The sequence below is a fragment of the Apodemus sylvaticus genome, chromosome 21 (assembly GCF_947179515.1).
Source record: "Apodemus sylvaticus chromosome 21, mApoSyl1.1, whole genome shotgun sequence".
NCBI classification, from domain to species: domain Eukaryota; kingdom Metazoa; phylum Chordata; class Mammalia; order Rodentia; family Muridae; genus Apodemus; species Apodemus sylvaticus.
In genome coordinates this window covers 5,994,860-6,014,169 of record NC_067492.1, presented here as the reverse complement: position 1 = coordinate 6,014,169, position 19,310 = coordinate 5,994,860, and the positions used below count along the sequence as shown (strand labels likewise).

At 51.5% G+C, this 19,310-nt stretch overlaps 1 protein-coding gene across 3 annotated transcripts; it reads left to right on the top strand.

Annotated features, from left to right (window-relative positions):
- The first annotated feature begins 845 nt into the window (after nt 1-845).
- On the top strand, nt 846-18,767 carry Def8 (differentially expressed in FDCP 8 homolog). 3 transcript variants are annotated; one of them, XM_052166662.1, is made up of 13 exons: nt 889-939; nt 4,671-4,963; nt 5,540-5,673; nt 7,141-7,238; nt 7,994-8,143; nt 10,128-10,269; nt 11,198-11,362; nt 12,332-12,459; nt 12,976-13,089; nt 13,731-13,811; nt 14,946-15,086; nt 15,412-15,521; nt 16,991-18,767. In XM_052166662.1, exons 2-13 carry the CDS (start codon nt 4,899-4,901, stop codon nt 17,091-17,093), a joined length of 1,431 nt encoding a protein of 476 aa, XP_052022622.1. In that variant the 5' UTR covers nt 889-939; nt 4,671-4,898; the 3' UTR covers nt 17,094-18,767. The 3 variants fall into 3 exon arrangements, with proteins under 3 accessions (XP_052022624.1, XP_052022623.1, XP_052022622.1); XM_052166664.1 differs by lacking the exon at nt 4,671-4,963 and having other exon boundaries at nt 846-939; XM_052166663.1 differs by lacking the exon at nt 4,671-4,963 and having other exon boundaries at nt 867-939; nt 5,586-5,673.
- The last annotated feature ends 543 nt before the right edge of the window (nt 18,768-19,310 follow it).

Below are 19,310 nucleotides of genomic sequence, written 5' to 3'. Positions count from 1 at the left end.
GAAATAATACAAAACTCCTGCCATTAGCTCTTAGCTTTGGGCGGAGGAACAGTCAAGTAGAAATGTCAGAGGAGAGCCATCAGACAGTCATGAGTGCCTCTCCGAGTCACTGCTCACAGCTGAGGAGGAAGTTTGAGGGGAGAGGGGTAAGGAGGGGGAAGTCTGGCGAGAGAGCCAGGAGGTGAAGTCTGAGGCAGACTTCTTCCTCAGGATCCCTCCAACTGCTAGACTGAGGATGGACTTGAGGCTCAGAGGGAGGCTGAGGGTGCTGAGGCTGTCATGGCTGTGGGGGTCACTGTGGGGCGGGGAAGAAGGGCACGGTGGGAGACGGTCAGACGAAGCTTCTGGGGAGTGTGATCAGGAATGCCGTGATGGCTGGCCTCAGGTGGGAATGAGTTATTCACTGGCAGAGAGGGGTGTGAGAGGTGTGTGTGGTGTGTGTGTGTGTGTGGTGTGCGAGGTGTGTGTGTAATGTGTGTTTCTAGTGTATGTGTGGTGTGTGTAGTGTGTATGTTGTGTATGTGGTGTGTCTAGTGTGTGTGAGAGGTGTGTGTGGTGTGGTGTTATTGTTGTTGTTGTTGTTGTCTCAGATAGGAATTTTGGAGCTTGAGATGCACCTTAAATGTCTCTACGGTGGTGTTCTGGGAAGAGCTGAATGTCAGTGTTGGGGATGTGGGGACATTTAGGGGTTACCTCTGTGGAGCCATTCGCTTGAACGCCGGTGTAGGGAGAGGGGGACCTCAGGAGGAGAAAAGACTGAGGGCAAAGGTAATGCACTCCTTGGACTCCAGGAGACTTGGAAGCGCTCCAGTAGGGCAATCGGTGTCATAAACCTCCCGGCCGGAGGCGGCAGCAGCGGGCGTCGGAGCGGGTACAGTGTGACAGCGGCGGCGAACTACAGTGTAGCCAGCCGGTCCGGTACAATGTAGCGGCAGCCAGGTAAGCGGCGGAGCTGTCTCCGCAGGTGTCCGGTGGGTCTGGTGGGGAAGCAGGCGAGGGTCCAGATCCCAGCATGCAATCGCCCCTGGCCGGACGCCGGGATCGGGCTTCTGACCCGCGCACCCAGGGTGCAGAACTGGCAGAGGCCTCAAGCAAGACGTCCAGCTCCCGGCTGCCGCCTGCTGGCTCTCCGCTGTGCGCAAGGCCTTGATGACCTCATTGGTCCCCGCCAAACGTGGGGCAGAGCTTAGCGTCCACAGATGGGGACCCCCCACCCCCAACCACCGGGTGGCTTCAAAGGCTGAGTATAGGACTCCCGGCCCAAGGACCCGCAGAGACCTGCCTTCTGCTATGTTGAGCTTCTCTGAGCCTCCGGTTTCACAATTATGAAATAAATGGGTGGGGAAGGTCGTGGAGACCTGCTCCAGTGAGGACAGGCGCATCCTCTGGATGAATTTACTTTATAGCAAGTAGAAATGTGAGGCGCGCTTTGTAGCGCCTTCTGGGGTAGTTGAGAATGATTAACACTGCTCCTGTTTGGCCCGCATCGCCCATCCATCCTTGTTACCCGTGTGAGTAGACAGGTGTACCTTGACCCTCCCCAGGGCCTCCTGTGGCCCTTAGACTGGCACTTTTTGGTGGCTTAACCCAGAGTAACACAAAGGAGGCGGACTCTTGTTCTCAGCACTCTGTCCGGACGCACCACAGACCCTTGGTCTTTTCTCTGAGGTTTTTCAGTTGTCAAGTTGTAATTGTTCTTCGCTTTAGGAGAGGCCTCTGCAGGGGCTTGATGGAACAGAGTTTTCTTTTGTTTTGTTTTCCTTTCTTCAATCTCTTTCCTGAGGCCAACCATGGGTTCTGGGTGGAGGACTCTGTAAGGCCGGTGGGGAAAGAGGAGATGGTGTCATACCCAAAGTCAGCTGTTGCTTCCTGCAGCGTGGGCTGGGGTGGGGTGCTGTCTATTTGTTCTCAGTGGAAAGGGCAAGATGGTTCTCCAGACTGGTTCCAGACAAACTCGGCAGACCAGTCAAAAGGCTCCATTGCTTAATTCATCCCCTGCTTTTGTTCTGGGTCAGGTGGTGGCAGTGCCAGTCAGGACAGGCATAAGGGAACCGTTTTCCTGGGAAAGGAAGCCCAGAGGAGAGTGGTGGACAAGTTCTGGCCAAGGTCTTCCTGCCCCTCTGACTATATTCTAAAACATCAGGAGGTTTCCAGGGAAGGCTTCTGGGAGGGGCTCTTGGTGCGAGCTCCACCCAGTTCCTTTAGATTGGGTCGGTCACCACACGGTGTCAGCGCCTGGTCTGCAGCAACTCCAGTTTCTGTTGTTACCACACCACACACTCGTCCTTCCTCTCAGTCTTGGCTTCTTCCCAACTTCCAGGCAAGAGAACAGGGCCACACATGGATTCGTTTATTACTTTTAATAAATTCTTACAATTATATTTACTTATTTGTTTGCTTTGTGTGTGTATGTGTATGGGCATATGCATGTCCCTGGCCCACATGTGGAGGTCAGAGGGCAGCTTACAGGAATCGGTTGTTTCCTTCCATCATGTGGGTCCTGAGGACCTTAGGTTGCCTGTCTCGGCACCAAGTGCCTTTACCCACAGAGTCCATCTCAAGGGTCCCAACCACAAGATTTAAGTCACAGTTACCTGAGTCTCAAAAATACTGGTAATGCTGACAGCAATAAATTGTAACTGATATTAGGTGCTCACACTATTCTGGCCCGTGTTGTTGGTTGCACAATTGTCTGCTGACCATTTACATGCTTGGTGCCCAAGAAGGTTTTAAAAAAGGTGCTCGTGTCCCTGACACTGGAGTGAAAGATGTTTGTAAGTCGCTGTGTGTGTTCCAGGAATCAAACCCAGGTCCTCAGGAAGAGCAGAAAGTTCTGCTCTTCCTGACAGACAGCTGAGCCTTCCCTGCGCCACCCCGCTGCTCTTGGGACTTTTTAAAGGAAGTTTATCATCAGAACAATCCTGATAGCAGCCCCTGTGGAGATTGCCCCAGTGGTGACAGGAAAGAAGCCTGTCTGTGTGTGAATGCGAGGCAGAAGTCTTAACTGCAAAGGAGAGATTTTGAGAGAAAGGGAGCAGCTGGTTTTGAGAAGCTCGTGCGGCCAACAGAAAAATGGATGAAGGCATTTGAAGGCATTTTGTGGGTTTTTGGTTGCTTGGCTTTTTGTTTGGTTGGTTTTTCTTTTCCTTTCTCTTTCTTTCTCTTTCTTTTTCTTTCTTTCTTTCTTTCTTTCTTTCTTTCTTTCTTTCTTTCTTTCTTTCTCTCTCTCTCTCTCTCTCTCTCTCTCTCTCTCTCTCTCTCTCTCTCTCTCTCTTTCTTTCTTTCTTTCTTTCTGTCTGTCCTGGAACTTACTCTGTAGACCAGGCTGGCCTCAAACTCAGAAATCTGCCTGCCTCTGCCTCCCAGAGTGCTGGGATTACAGGCGTGCGCCATCACTGCCTTGCAAGAATGTAATATTTAAAGAAATGTCTTTCTCATGGTTGAAGGGGATTTTTTTTTCCCATGTAAGATGGGGAGAAGTGGCCAGTTTGTCCCTGGAGATCTCCTGCCATTATCCTATGCCTGGTGGAGTTTTCCCTTGCAGTAACAGGGTGGGTAATGAGCACGTCCCATAGATTGCTAACGAGAGAGGAGGGAGCTGGGTTAGTAACAGACTCTATGGGTTAAGGGCTGAGAGCCTGTCTCTTTTCCCATGAGTGTCTCTATTACTGCTTAGACCTACATGGTACTATTATTATATTCTCTTTTGAGTGAGAAATGGGGAGCAGAGAAAGGCTGGGAGGCTGGCAGAGCCAGCGTTCAGGTTGAGGCTGTCCACCTTTGCGAGGTGACTGGAGTGGTCTATTAGGATCTATTTTGGTTGCAAGGGGTGGAGCTCTCCCTTCCCACAGCAGTGGTCTGAACAAGTTTGCTTTGGCTTCACCTGACTGAAACCTGGCCGTGGGCGCCGGAGCCTGGGTGGAAGTGCTTTAGATCTGTCCTTTGCAGTCCCCATTTGTGAGGGGCACCTCGCCTAGCACAGCTGAAGGCCACTGTGTCAGCTTCACTCTTTACGTCTGCATTCCAGACAGAGGAGGAAGGGCGGGGGAACAGTTCTGAGAAGCCCTGAGTGATCTTTCTGCTTGTGTTCTATTGATCAGAATACAGTCTTATTACCTAGGCGCAGGGCAGCCTGGGAAATCATGTGACAAACAGTAATGAGCCCTCCCTCAGGATGAAAGGGTGAGCGAGCCCTGAGATGGTCTAATGTCTCCTGCGCTCTGGCTGCTCCTTTGCCTGGGAGGTTCTGGGCATTAGTTGGGGACCCCTGACTGTACCACCCAGTGTGACTTACCACCAAAGTTGATCCAGGGACCTGCATCTCCCTTTGTCTTTGTCAGTAGCTGGCAGGTCTCCCCCACTCCATCTTTTTGTTGTTGTTGTTGTTGAGACAGGGTTTCTCTGTATAGCCCTGGCTGTCTCGGAACTCACTCTGTAGACCAGGCTGGCCTCAAACTCAGAAATCTTTCTGCCTCTGCCTCCCAAAGTGCTGGGATACAGGCGTGCACCACCACCTTGTTGTTTGTTTTCAAGGCAGGGTTTGCTCTGTAGACTCAGAGCTGTGCCTGCTTCTGCCTCCTGAGTGCTGGGATTAAATGCATGCAACACCACACCTGGCTTATACAGAGTTTATTTTGTGTTCAGGGTCTATGAACCAATTTTACCCACAGTGACCTGCCTCTGGATGAGGAAACAGAGGCCGAGAGAAGCTATGGAATGTGGCCTGACTAGATAAGCGGAGAACTGCTTTCCTACTGCTCAGGGTTTATTCAGACACAGACAGCCCCTCCCTTCAGCCAGGAGCCACAGGCTTGGTGTTCCCATTGTGGGCTGAGCCCTAGGGAGGGGAAAGAGTGTCTGGTGATCTTCTGACAAGTGTAACACTTCTGCTACATGGGATGCCAGGACAGGAACAACTCAGGCCATGTGGTCGTGACGTAGGACTGGAACTCAAGCCTGAGAGGTACCATGTCATTAGAACCTAGCTGCACTGCTGGGGCCAGGGAAGGGCCTAGGTCACCCTGCAGACAGATCTAACTGGATTCTCTGGATTTAACTCCAGAGACTTCCCCGGGGAACGCTCTAACGAGGATGGTATTTTGGGGCGTTCTGTTTTGTAGGGAACATGTCAAGTAATGGGACAGGAAGGAAGATCCATTTCCAACAGGTGTGGCTCATAGAAGTAGGCAGCGATGGCCTGACTAGACTGGGGCCAAGTGAGGAATCTGCCCTCTTGGGGCCTAGCAGCGAGCCTGCTGAGGAGCTCCAGGGCCTTGGATTCCAGACTTCCTGTCAGACACCCTGGGATAAGCCTGTACCCCTGGGCTAGCCCTTATCACTGGGGGGTTCTTCTGAGAAAACACTGCTGGGGGGAGCATGACTAGAGTAGCGGTGTTGGCTTCGAGGGAGGGTAAGGATTGAAGCTGCTTTGGGGGCTGCTCTGCACTGCCCCATGTTCCCAGCCTCTGGGAAGTGAGAGGGACAGGGCCTGAGCTACGATGAGCCCGGACACTCATGCCAGCTGTGCTGGGCCCTGCAGGTGGGATGCTATGGAATATGATGAGAAGTTGGTTCGGTTCCGGCAGGCCCACCTCAACCCCTTCAACAAGCAGCTCACTCCGAGGCATCATGACCGGGAGCCCAGTGAGAAGGCCCAAGACGTCAATTCTGAAGGTGAGCTTCGGTGCAGGGTGAGGGCTGTGTAGACTGTCGGACACCTTAGCTCAGCCCCGTCACTCTTCCTGCCCCTGGCACTTCCTGTGGGTGGGCATAGCCACATTCCATGTGCTCTGAGGTTTTCTCTTGTCTTCCTTATCAGAATGAACACTCAAGAACGGGGGTTCTCAACCTGTGGGTCTCAACCCCCTGGGGGTTTGTGTAACCCTTTCATGGCAAATTCAGATATTTATATTATGGTTTATAACAGCAAAATTACAGTTATGAAGTAGCATTGAAAGTAATTTTATGAGCCTTGGGTGGTGGTGGCACACACCTTTAATCCTGGCGCTTGGGAGTCAGAGGCAGGTGGATTTCTGAGTTCAAGGCCAGCCTGGTCTACAGCTTGAGTTCCAGGACAGCCAGGGCTACACAGAGAAACCCTGTCTCGAAAAGGAAAAAAAAAAAAGAAGTAATAAGGAAGTAATTTTATGGTTGAGGATAGACGTCTACACAGCATGAGAGGCTGCATCAAAGGGTTGTGGCATTAAAAGGTTGAGAACCACTGGTCTAGAGGCAGGGATCTGATGGTGGAGAATCACTGTCGAGTCCCAGGGCCTCGCACAGTAGGTGCTTAGTGAACTCTTGGAGCAAACTCAGAGCTGAGATGGAGGGCGAAGAGTCTATGGCTGCGATGTCTGTGGATAGACCTCACCTTGAGATCAGAAAGGTAGGGCATGGATTCTGGGTAGGAGAGTTGGGGAGTTCTTGGGACCAGGGTGGCTGTTGGGGTGGCTGTGATGTAACCAGTCAGTGGGTTTTCTTCAGTCTAGTCAGGAAACATCTGCCTTAGAAATTGGGTTTGTTTCTTTGTTTCTTTATTTATTTAGAGACTGGGTCCATCTATGTAGCCAAGGCTGACCTCAAACTGAGACTGGTGATTCAGTCTCCACTCCCAGCTGCTAGGTTTACAGGCGAGTGTGGCCATACCCAGTTTGGGACGTTTCTATAATGCTTTCTTGTAGACCGCTCTGAGCACTTCTGAGTATTCACAAATCTTTTTAATTTTTTGAGACAGGGTTTCTCCGTATAACCCTGGCTGTCCTGAAACTCATTGTGTAGACCAGGCTGGCCTTGAACTCAGAAATCCACCTGTCTCAGTCTCCCAAGTGCTGGGATTAAAGGCGTGCGCCACCACTGCCCGGCTTGTTTTTATTCTTTAAACAAAGCACACACAAGAGTCAGACTTTTTACAGGGGATCAGAGACTGGAATAACACTTGCAATTTTGACTTGTGCTTTCTGGTCTTCACAGTGAGACAGAGCCCTTTACAGGCAGCTGAGTGACACCTAGCTTTTCCCAGGACCTCATTTTTGTGGGCTTCCCAACACCCCCGGCTCAATCCTATCCTCCCAGCTGCTTCCCTAGGTGAGGAGATAGCGGGTGGACTGTTTACCACCCTTCATGCCTGTCCTCTTACTCCAGAGACTTTGCCTGAGCTGCCCGCTGGGGAGCCCGAGTTCCGCTACTCGGAGCGCGTGATGGATCTCGGCCTGTCTGAGGACCACTTTTCCCGCCCTGTGGTAAGGCTTGGAGTCTGGGCCCTGTAGGGGTTATTCTCATGACAAGACTTGCAGGTTGCTCCTGGTGCAGATGCTCTCACGCGTCTTTAGAGAGCCCATCTTATGGAAGGAGGGTGTCTCCTGAGGACAGAGTCAGCTGACCTCCCTGGCTCTGAGATCTGAGCCTGTCTCTCAGTGGAAGCAGAGTGTTCTGGGTGTGGGACCTCAGCTAGACTGAGCGTCTGGGTATGAGAAAGCACAGAGGTGCTGAGTCGGGCGTGACTGTGCCATTCTGTTGCTTCACTGGCCTCTTAGCCGTTAAGCCAGACGCTTCTTCCTCATTTTCTCATCCTTTTTAGAGATGAAACAGCAAGAGTAAAAAAGGTATTGGATTTGGATTTCTAAAGACGAGGTGTGTATCTATGTTTGTGACGTTAGGGCCTCTGACGTTGTTAGCTAAGCATGCTACTTACCAAATTTTGCTTATTTAAGTGATACTCCCAGCCTTAGAAGTCACCCCTTAAGACAGAGTCTCTCTGTGTAGCCCAGGCTGGCCTTGAGCTCACTCTGTAGACCAGGCTGGCCTCACAGTCCGAGATCGACGTGAGTGGGTCCTTATGTGTCGCTAACTCTCTAGGCCTTGAGCAAGCCTTCCTCCAGGTGAGGGAGCTGAGGTCTGCTCGATGCCTAACTCCTCTCCTCGTGAGGACAGGCCTGCCTTCCATGGGGAGGCGCTTCCAGGCGCTCATTTGACTGCTGCCTTCCAACCCGGGCAGGGTCTCTTCCTGGCCTCTGATGTGCAGCAGCTGCGGCAGGCCATCGAAGAATGCAAGCAGGTGATCCTGGAGCTGCCGGAGCAGTCGGAGAAGCAGAAGGACGCCGTGGTGAGGCTGATCCACCTCCGGCTGAAACTCCAGGAGCTGAAGGTGGGTTCTGGCCTGCCCCGCCGCAGAGGTGCTCGGGCATGGCATGGAGGCAGGACGACAGGGAGCCTTTGGCTCCTTCCAGGGCTAGTCCTCTGTGTTCTCTGAGAGGCTGAGGTAGGGACAGCAAAGCAGGGTGAAAGGTTATGCTAGTTACTTTCCTGACAATATGGCCCCTCTTTATTTATTATATGTAAGTACACTGTAGCTGTCTTTAGACACCAGAAGAGGGTGTCAGATCTCATGGTTGTGAGCCACCATATGGCTGCTGAGATTTGAACTCAGGACCTTTGGAAGAGCAGTCAGCATTAACTGCTGAGCCATCTCTCCAGCCCAGTACAGCCCTTCCTCTTGATTGTGAGGGTTAGAAACCCAATTCTAGGGCCCTTAAAGGCAAAGGAAGAAAGCATGTTTTGTTGACCATTTGGGGGTGGGGGTGGGGGCTGCTAAGGTTGTGGGGAATCCTGTATTCTTTTTTTTTTTTTTTTGAGACAGGTTTTCTCTGTGTAGCCCTGGCTGTCTTGGAACTCACTCTGTAGACCAGGCTATCCTAGAACTCAGAAATCCGCCTGCCTCCGCCTCCCGAGTGCTGGGATTATAGGCGTGCGCCACCACTCCCCGGCTGGGAATCCTGTATTCTTTTGCTCTGGTTTGTGTTGGTGTCTTAAGGAAGGCACTCAGAGGTGGCGAAAATGATGTCAGCCACTGATAGCTGTCTTTCCGCAAGTTTACCTTTCTCGGGTCAGTCATGGCTGATTGGGTCAGTCAGGCTTGGGTGACGAGTTTAGGGAACATTCACAGTGATTGGTTATACCTGGATTATGTGTTTGTCTTTGAAACCATCACAACCATGGCATAGTTTTGTGGCTACCCACTGAAACAAAGGTGTTGACACAATTCTTCTTTGAGTTGTGCGATCTAGGAGGGGAGATCGCCTGAAGGTGTCAATGGACGGAGGCAGTGTATTGTAGATCGTAGATCCAAAACCCACACAAATCCGGGATGCAGTCCAAGCCCGTGTCTCTTGGCTTGACTGTCGTCACTGTGTCTCATGTACGGACTCTGAGCCTGACTCTGAGCCTCTGGGCGTTTATAGTGGAATATTCATTAGAAAATGGGTACAGGGAGGTGGGGCTGGAGGGCTGGCTCAGGCGTGAAGAGCACTGACTGCTCTTCCAGAGGTCCTGAGTTCAAATCCCAGCAACCACATGGTGGCTCACAACCATCCATAAATTGGAACAGATTCCCTCTTCTGGTGTGTCTGAAAACAGCTACAGTGTACTCACAAACATTAAATAAATAAATAATTATTGTTTTTGTTTGTTTGTTTGTTTGTTTGTTTTTGAGACAAGGTTTCTCTGTGTAGTCCTGGCTGTCCTGGAGCTCACTCTGTAGACCAGGCTGGCCTCGAACTCAGAAATCCGCCTGCCTCTGCCTCCCAGAGTGCTGGGATTACAGGCGTGTGCCACCACCTCCTGGCTAATAAATATTTTTAAAATAAAAATAAAATAAAATAGAAAATGGGTAAGGACACATAGTAGCAAACATATCCCAAGATACAGTAGTTTAGGGACATACGCATGCAATTTTCCTTATGAGAGAAAAGCATACAGTTCGTCTAGGCGACGTCCAGGAAGTGTTAGGGCCCTTGGTCATCTTTTTGTTACTCTGGCGGATCCTGAAGGGAGTCCAAGGTCACCCCACTGTAGCAAGCGGAGGGGCAGAGGCAACCTCCACCCTGCTCACAGGTCCCTTGGGTCCGTACAGCATGTGGATGCTAAGGAGCTGGGAAACGTTGTCTGTGTTCCTAAGGGCTGGTGCCTAACTACAGTTCTGTTGCTAAGGAGAGAATGGGAACGTGCACTGGGCTGGAACTCAAAATCCTGCGACAGGCAGGTCCTGGAAGGTGTGTGCTGAGGATCCCGAGTGATGGGAAGGAGCCGCCCCTGATCGCAACTATGTCTTTTCCATTGCATTTCCCTTACAGGACCCCAACGAGGAGGAACCCAACATCCGGGTTCTCCTAGAGCATCGCTTCTACAAGGAGAAGAGCAAGAGCGTCAAACAAACCTGCGACAAGTGCAATACCATCATCTGGGGCCTCATCCAGACCTGGTACACCTGCACAGGTGGGCACGACGCAGACCTGCTCCTATATAAGCCCTGCCCCCAGGCGTGGGTCGCATGCCTGTGAGTTAGGTCGTGTGTCCAGAGGACCAGGCATCGTCGTCGAGGACCAGCAGAGACCAACACGCCCGCCCTACTGGCCTTGTATCTAGATCTGAGCTGTTTTAGTGTAGTGGTGATGAATCACGGAAGGGTTTTAAAATTTATATTCACAGGAGTCAAATTGGTAGTTTAGTTTCATCATCTACTTTTCAGTAGAAAAGCCGCGTGAGGCTGGTGGCTACAGAATTGAATCGTGCAGAGAGAATACTGCAGAAGGGTGGTACTGCCTTGTATGGGAAGCCAGATTAGGAGATGCTATGGTATGTTGGGTGGTACTGGTAAAGGAAAATGTAAAGGGGATAATGTTTATAGGGTATAGGGGGCCCTGGAGCTCAGGGCACAAGCTAGGAGTATATCTAAAGAGGAAGGATGTGGTATGGAGGAATTGTATGTGCAAAGGCCCTGTGGTTGATATGTGTCCACTGCCTTTGAGGAGAAGCACCGTGTCTAAGGGTAATGTAATAGAGGTACATTCAGGGGTGACCAAGGGCATTTCTCTGTGTGCAGTGAGGACCATGCGTGCTGGATACTTAGACTCTAAGTTGCTAAGCCGAGCAGAAAGGAAGAGAGGGTTGTCTCTGACAAAGGTTTAGGTTAGAAGTGGGTGAGAGAAGAAATGTCCAGACTCTGTTCTTTGAGATGCTAAGCCACACAGCAGTTCTGGGAGAAAGTCCTGAGTTAATATGGACACTGCAGGGAAGCTCATGGGTGTGGTGTGTGTGTATGTGTGGGGGTGTGTGTGTATGTGTGGAGCAGTCCAGCTGAAGGTCCTCCTAGGCCGCTGTGATCCGTACAACTTTTGAGAGAGACGGGTATTTCCTACCGCAGGGTGTTATTACCGCTGTCACAGCAAGTGCCTGAACCTCATCTCCAAACCATGTGTCAGCTCCAAGGTCAGTCACCAGGCTGAGTACGAGCTAAACATCTGCCCCGAGACCGGTCTGGACAGCCAGGACTACCGCTGCGCCGAGTGCCGCGCTCCTATCTCTCTGCGTGAGTGAAAGATGGGGCTCCCCTTCCGTGCTGGGCAAGAACCGAGCCAGGAAAGGCTCCTGGTGGGTGTGTGAGAAAGCTCTACCACAGCAGCTGCGGAAGGGCCTGGGCCCAGCGCGGGCCATGCACCTTGTTTTTGGGGTATGACACAGGAGTGTTACTAGCATTCTTTCAATCCTTATAGGAACAGGCTGTTTCTGGCTGTTTCTTGACTTGTCTAGGTCTCTCCAGGGCTGGTCTCTGATCTCTGACTACAGTGTCTTTGTCTTTGTGTTACCACTATCAAGGAAAGCCCACAGAGACAGGGTCCAGAGGAAAACAGGAAACAGGAATACAACAGTCATGTACTACTTTTTTTTTGTGGGGGGGGTTGGTTTTTTGAGACAGGGTTTCTCTGTGTAGCCTTGGCCGTCCTGAAACTCACTCTGTAGACAGGCTGGCCTGGAACACAAAAATCCGCCTGCCTTTGCCTTTGCCTCCCAAGTGCTGGGATTAAAGGTGTGTGCCACCACTGCCTGGGTTTTTTTTTTTTTTTTTTTAAATCTTTATTTATCTTATATATGTGAGTACACTGTAGCTGTCTTTAGACACACTAGAAGAGGGCATCAGATCTCATTACAGATGGTTGTGAGCCACCATGTGGTTGCTGGGACTTGAACCCAGGACCTCTGTAAGAGCAGTCAGTCCGTATTAACCACTGAGCCATCTCTCCAGCCCTCAACAGTCACATTCTAGAGATGGCAACTGTAACTACTATTAACTTACGGGGTCCCTTCTGGGGTTCTTTCGGTCTTACTATTCTGTTGTCTCATTTTGCTGATGAGTAGACAGGGTGCTGAGGCACTGGGGTGGCCTGAAGTCTCGTGAGGAGAACCCCTACCTAGCACGGCTTGCTCTCTCCTGCAGCCCGGGTGAGGGAAGATGGACTATGATGGCTGCCCTGACCTTGTCACAACCTGGTCCCCACAGGCGGCGTGCCCAGCGAGGCCCGGCAGTGTGACTACACCGGCCAGTACTACTGCAGCCACTGCCACTGGAACGACCTGGCTGTCATCCCCGCGAGAGTGGTGCACAACTGGGACTTTGAGCCACGCAAGGTTGGGTTCCGAGAGGTGATGGTGGGTGGCGGGGGTGGGGTGGTGTAGTGGGAAATGATTAAAGTATAGCACCGCCCCGCCAGGCCTCAGCGCCGAGTCCCCGTGGGTCTTTCTCCTGCCTGGCACCCACTCCTTCCAAGTATCCGGCAAAGCGTGACTCTTAAACTTGAGTAGTTAACCAAATATATTTATGTATATGAAACTCCCAATTACATAAAGCCAAATTACAATGATAAAGTTTTATCCCATTGTTTCTGACCTCTCAGCACACCAGAAACACATCTGACGCCATCTGGATCTACGAGTCCTCCTCTCCCTGGAGCAACTCCCTGGCTCCTTCTCTCTCCGCCCCTCCTTCCCTTAGCTCCTCCTCCTCTCTCCCCTCCAATCACGGGCCTCTCACTGCCTCCACGTGAATGGATAGGAAATATCTTGCAACAGGATGGGGGGGCAGAGAGAAGGTGGGCATGGCCTGCCCTAGCTCTGCAAGCTGCCACTCAGCGATCTGCCCTGCAGGTGTCTCGCTGCAGCATGCGCTACCTGGCACTGATGGTGTCTCGGCCAGTGCTCCGGCTCCGGGAGATTAACCCTCTGCTGTTTAACTATGTGGAAGAGCTGGTGGAGATCAGGGTGAGGCCGGGGCGTGGTTAGGGTCCCCGAAGGGTTGGTCTCCCTGTGGGAGATGCACTTCTTTCACTGGACTCTTAGCTATCTGTTGGGTCAACTTTGTTAAAACCAGAGACAGTGTTAAGTTCCCTAATAATCTCATTGAAAAGGTAGGGTGCTGGGATTACAGGTGTGGGCCACCACTGCCCGGCTACACATACACTTTCTGACAAGCTCTGACTATGTAGCTCAGGCTGACCTTGAACTGGTGACCCTCCTGCCCCAGCTCCCTAATGCTAACATCGCAAAGATGAGGCACCCTACCATTTCTTTTCTTTTTTCTTTTTTTTTCTTTTTCTTTTTTTTTTTTTTTTTTGATTTCGTTTTTTCGAGACAGGATTTCTCTGTATAGTCCTGGCTGTCCTGGAACTCACTCTGTAGACCAGGCTGGCCTCGAACTCAGAAATCCACCTGCCTCTGCCTCCCAGAGTGCTGGGATTACAGGCGTGCGCCACCACTGCCCGGCTGAGCCCAAGTTCCTATGTAGCCCCAAAACTGATGTGCACTTGAGGTTGGATAGAAGCAGCCCCTTAGCCTTGCAGAACCGGCTGCGGTGCCACCAGTGTGCCACGGCTGATATGCCCACCCTTTGTCTGAGTCCACAGAAGCTGCGCCAGGACATCCTGCTCATGAAGCCATACTTCATCACCTGTAAGGAGGCTATGGAGGCGCGACTGCTGCTGCAGGTCAGACTGCTAGAGGGACCAGTCCCAGGTGGCCAGGGGGGCGGAGTACTTCATGCTCAGATTCCTCAGATAACCCTGTGGATACACTATACTTCTAGCAGGCTGTCGTCTGGGAGTGTCACATCTGTAATAAACTGACAGATAGTCTACACAATAGCAGTGTTCTCTGAGGATCTCAGTTTTCTGACAATAGACAACAATAAACAATTACAGTGTTTTGCCTTAGGTGGTTTTGATCTTAGCCTCCTCAGGCATAAGGAACAATATACAAGGTATTTTTTGTTTTTGTTTTTTTTGTTTTTGTTCTTAAGATTTATTTATTGTATGTAAGTACACTGTAGCTTCAGACACTCCAGAAGAGGGCTTCAGATCTCATTACAGATGGTTCTAAGTGGCCATGTGGTTACTGGGATTTGAACTCAAGACCTTCAGAAAAACAGTCTGTGTTCTTAACCTCGGAGCCATCTCTCCAGCCCTTCTGTTTACCTTTTTTGAGACAAGGTTGCTCTGTGTAGCCGTGGTTGTCTTGGAACTCACTCTGTTGACCAGACCGGTGTCAAACTCTGAGATCTACCTCCCTCTGCCCTCCATTTGCTGGGATTAAAAGCATGTACCAACATGCCTGGCCAAAATACTAGTTTTAAGACTGGCCTCCTGCTTTGCTCAATAAGTGATCTAGGACAACGGTCTAAATTATGGGAACAGTGAGCAGAACTGCCCCTCGGAGAGTGGCCAGAGGGCTGGGAAGGCAAGGGATATAGGCACTGTGTCACCGTCTGACTGCTGTGTACAGAAGCAAGCAGGGCAGGGGAGTAAACAACAGGAAGATTTTAAACAGAGCAGGACCAGGAGGAGGCATGGATGGCGGGGGAGGGGCAAAGGGTGGGGAGCCCTGAGCAGCCACTGTGGCTCGAGGAGCATTACAGGTGTGTGAAAGGGCGTGCGGGGGAGATGTTGCCCTGGCCATATCTTCCCTCTGGCTTCTCCGGAATCTTGAGGTCCTTCAATGAACACCCTATGTAACTTGTGGTTTCTACAAGAACCCTGGGCCCTGACAACCGGAGTGGCCCTGGGTGGGGACTGGGGGGGGGATCTTGCTCTGCCTTTGTGGTAACACCTGCTGGGTCTTGGCAGCTGCAAGACAGACAGCATTTTGTGGAGAACGATGAGATGTACTCCATCCAGGACCTCTTGGACGTGCACATGGGCCGCCTGAGCTGCTCGCTGACTGAGGTCCACACACTCTTCGCCAAGCACATCAAGCTGGACTGCGAGGTGCGTGTCCCTGTCCCCTCCTCATGAGGCGCGTGTCCCCGTCCCCTCCTCACGAGGTGCGTGTCCCCGTCCCCTCCTCACGAGGTGCGTGTCCCCGTCCCCTCCTCACGAGGCGTGTGTCCCCATCCGTCCCCTCCTCACGAGGCGCGTGTCCCCGTCCCCTCCTCACGAGGCGCGTGTCCCCTCTTCAGTGGCGGCTCTGTCTAGAGGAGACTCTAAGCTGTTCTATCCGCCAGTCCCGAGGGCCAGGATTGGCCAGCGAATGTATTCCCGGCCTGAGTTGGCACTTCCCTGCCAGTCATCACCCCGATTCCGTTTTCCACAGCGCTGCCAAGCCAAGGGGTTCGTCTGTGAACTCTGCAAAGAAGGTGACGTGCTGTTCCCGTTCGACAGCCACACATCCGTGTGCAGTGACTGTTCCGCCGTCTTCCACAGGTGGGTGAGGCCTGCAGCTCACCCTCAGGCTAGGTGCTAAGGCTCCTCACCACTTTAGAAGCAGAATGCCTTCCCTGTCCTTGGCTGCCGCTGGTCTGGTGGAACCTGGCACTGCTGCCCTTGAGAGATGGACAGACATCTCGGGCTTTTGCTGTCTTTCTTTCAGAGTCTTTTAGTGAGTTAGGCCCTGATGTCTGTGTCTAAACTAAAAGTTCTATTAAGGGGCTGGGAATGCAACCTAATTTACATGAAATCTTGGGTCTGATTTCTAGCACAGAATAGAGGTAGGCCTAGTGGTAAACACCTGTAATCTTTTTGCATAAGTCATAATTTATTATTATTTATTTATTTAGTATATATCATATAGCTTTCTGCCTATATATAGGCCTGCAGGCCAAAAGAGGGCATCAGATCTTATTATAGATGGTTGTGAGCCACCATGTGGTTGCTGGGAATTGAACTCTGGACCTCCGGAAGGGCAGCCGGTGCTCTTAACCTCTGCGCCATCTCTCCAGCCTTCTTCGTCTTCTTCTTCTTATTATTATTAAATCTTTTTTTACAGTCCAGTTGTTATTTCCCTCTCGGTCTGCCCTCCGACAGGTTCTCATCCCTTTTCTCTCCTTCCCCCCACTCCCCACCCACCCCACCCGACCCCAACCCCTGTAACCTTAGCACTTGAGATGCAGAAGCAGCAGGATCGAAGTTCAGTCATCCTAAGCTACATTGCAAGTTTGATGCCAGCTTGGAAGTTGCATTAGGAATGCACACCTGCCTGTGCTGCCGCTGCAGCCTAACTTATCCCAGCCAGCCTCTCAAGCCCTCTTGGCCCAGAGTTGCTCACAGGGTCCCCTCACTGCTTAGTTCTGTGTCTACCTTAAAGTTACTCATTCTGGCTCAGTATAGACCAGGTGGGTCCAAGCTTTACCTCCATGCTTGAATAGAAAAATAAAATTAAATCAGAGTAATAAAAAAGTCTGTAGAGCCGTGCTATACTTTGACACACAGTATGAGAAACAAGGGAAGAAAACTTCCTAGTGTTGATAAGTTATGGTCATGGCTGAATAAGAGAGCTAGAGGGCAGACAAGATGGCTCAGCAGGTAAAGGAGCTTGCTGCTAACTCAGCCCGGTTACTCAAGTTCGATCCCTGCGACCCATATGGAGAGAGAGCCACCTCCTGCAAGTTGTTGCTGTTTTCCATAGTTGCGTCATGGCACATGTGTGCCTTTGCATGAGCAGGTACACACATATACAGATTACAAGGGCTTGGGGCCTGTGTGTAGGACTCTGGTGGCCTGGCTCTTTAGTAGAAGAAGCCAGCAGCTAGGTACCATGTTTTGTAGTAAATCACACTTGGACGCCTATTCTGTCCTGTGGTAGTGGTCCTCTCCGGACTCATAGGAAGATATTGAGAGCTGGCCTAGGGAGGAAATTCTTCCGGGCAGAACCCAGCCTGTCTTTCTCACCTCAGGGACTGTTATTACGACAACTCAACCACGTGCCCCAAGTGTGCCCGGCTCACCTTGAGGAAGCAGTCACTGTTCCAGGAACCTGGTCTAGACATGGATGCCTAGAACACTGAGGAGAACGCCAGGCACCGTGTCTGCCCCTCCGGCTGTCGCCTGCTGGCCTTGCCCACCAGATGTGCATTCTGCCCTGAAGACCCCGAGTGCGTCCTCCGGGCCTCTCTGACTCTTCAGGCCAGAAGGAATTGACCAGTGTCCACCAGGACTCTTACTCCTCAGGTGCTTGCTGAGACTTGGAGTGTGTGTACCTGGCTGTTTATTGGGTGTGCTGCTATAAGGGATCGAAATGCTGCCTGTGCCCCGTTGTAGGACTCCTTAGGCAGAGGAGCCTGGCTGTGACACCGAGAAAGTGGGGGAGTCACTCTCCTATGGCACAGAGCCCTCCAGGCCTTTAAGACCAGTCCTTCCATAGGGATAGCTTTGCTCCTGTCTAGAACACCCTTACAACTGCTGAGAAACGTCAGAGGCCTGTCCAGTGAGAGCAAAGGGTGCCTCCTGACTGTTATCTCTCCTGAGGAAGATTCTACTTCTAGGTTCTACTTAGAGGCTCCCGACCCTCTTAGCACCTTGTTTCCTAAGGGACATCTGGCTTTCTCTCACGGGAACTGTTCACTATGACGTCCTGTGAACCTTTCCCGGCATTCTGAGAGTCATTGTCATCCTTAATCTGTCAGACATGTGTGCTTCCCCGCCCCTTTTGTACAATAGGAAGGGAAGGGGTCTGTGGCGCTTCTCCTGGCAGATACACCTGCGTCTGCTACCGCCTAGTCCACTTTATCCTGGTGCTCTGAGCTGGGCAGCTAGGAACCCATCCTAAGGAAGAAAAGTCCAGTCTCTGGTTACATAGGTGGGACTGTGTCCAGGGAGGAGATTCCAGGTCAGGCGAGCCTGTCAGTTATCACCGACCTATGTGGCATTCCCACAGAGGTCTCTGTTCGCCTGCTGCAGTGCTCTGCTTGAAGATGACCAGTTACTGGGTGTTGACATAGGACCCTGAGGCCAAGAGCTAGGAGTATTTGCTAGCCTCAAGCAGGAGGCCCCGTTGTCCAGGCTTTGAAGGTGGGTGGGCCTACCCTTGCCAGGGAGCCACGTTCCACCTCCGTGCTGTGGAAGATGTGTGGTGGTGAGGGGCATCTCCAAATCCAGCTTTCTTTCCTCCTGGGAAGTGGGAGTTGGTTGCCTCTGCCCCTTTGCTGCTTGCCTGTAACTTGTGGACACACACAGGTGGCGGGCAGAGGCCAGGGCATTTCACAGCTTGGATTTCCTTCATCTTTAATGAGGCTCCAGAAGGGACTCCTCAACTAGCCGGTTGAAGCTTAGCTTCCGGGCGTGTCTGAAGGATGGACGGAGACAGACTGCCACCTCCTCTTTACTCCTCTTTACACCAGGTGGCTTTCCTCGTGCTGTCTTTTCTGTTTCAGTTTTCTCATCTGGAAAATCTTGGGAAGGTGGAGTTGACCTGCCCCTCAGGGTGAAAAGTCAGAAGCCCTTTGAGTATGATGTGGGTCAATTAGTGGTCCCCTGTCCCTCCTTTCCTCTTTGGCGTTAAAGAGGGTCTTAAAACCAAATGCCATTTCCCTCACCCCCAAATCCCACACCCCCAAATCTGTGCGTTTCTTGCCATTGTACCACATGTCTGTCCTGAGGCTGTCTACCCCTCCTGTTCCTCCTGTGTAATCAACCATCACGTTTCAAACTATAAATCATAGTGCCTAACGAAAATGTTAGTAGTCTGGCATTTGTCGAGCAAAGTGTTAGGCCCTCACTTAGAACACACTGCAAACCTCCTTCCTCAGCACCTCCCTTCTGTCACCCCCTTCAGGATGGGGCAGGTGGGGTAGAGAGGTTCTGTGAGTCACAGCTTGCTATGAAGAGTCTAGCCAGCAGCAAAAGCCCATTTGCGTGGCTGACACTTTATGGAAGAGAACACCCAATGGTATTATCCATCATGGAACCAGGGTGGCCACGGGGAGGCCTGGTCACAACAGTTGCCACTGTGGTCTCAGTTGTGGTCTCAGTCTCATTAATGATGGATATCTAGATGGGTGTATAGTGAATCTGGGCTAAAGCAGAGTTAAGTCACACACAAGCCAATGCAAGTTTCGGGAAACAGCCTAGTCTTCCATAGTTCATGAGTTTGAGTATGATATCTGAGTGAAAATAATATTAGGGATTCATTGAGGGAAACATTTTGGTTGGTGGAAGACAAGGTCCAAGCCTGTTCTGACACTGTGTAGAGAAATTTCCCGACGAAGACCAAGTCTG

What these genes read in the sequence shown, in the direction of transcription:
- Def8 (XM_052166662.1), top strand. Translation starts at nt 4,899, where the DNA reads ATGCCAGGACAGGAACAACTCAGGCCATGTGGTCGTGACGTAGGACTG. An exon ending in TGAAACTCCAGGAGCTGAAG is followed by an intron (nt 8,144 to 10,127) that starts GTGGGTTCTGGC and finishes TTTCCCTTACAG; the next exon opens with GACCCCAACGAGGAGGAACC. An exon ending in GGGACTTTGAGCCACGCAAG is followed by an intron (nt 12,460 to 12,975) that starts GTTGGGTTCCGA and finishes TCTGCCCTGCAG; the next exon opens with GTGTCTCGCTGCAGCATGCG.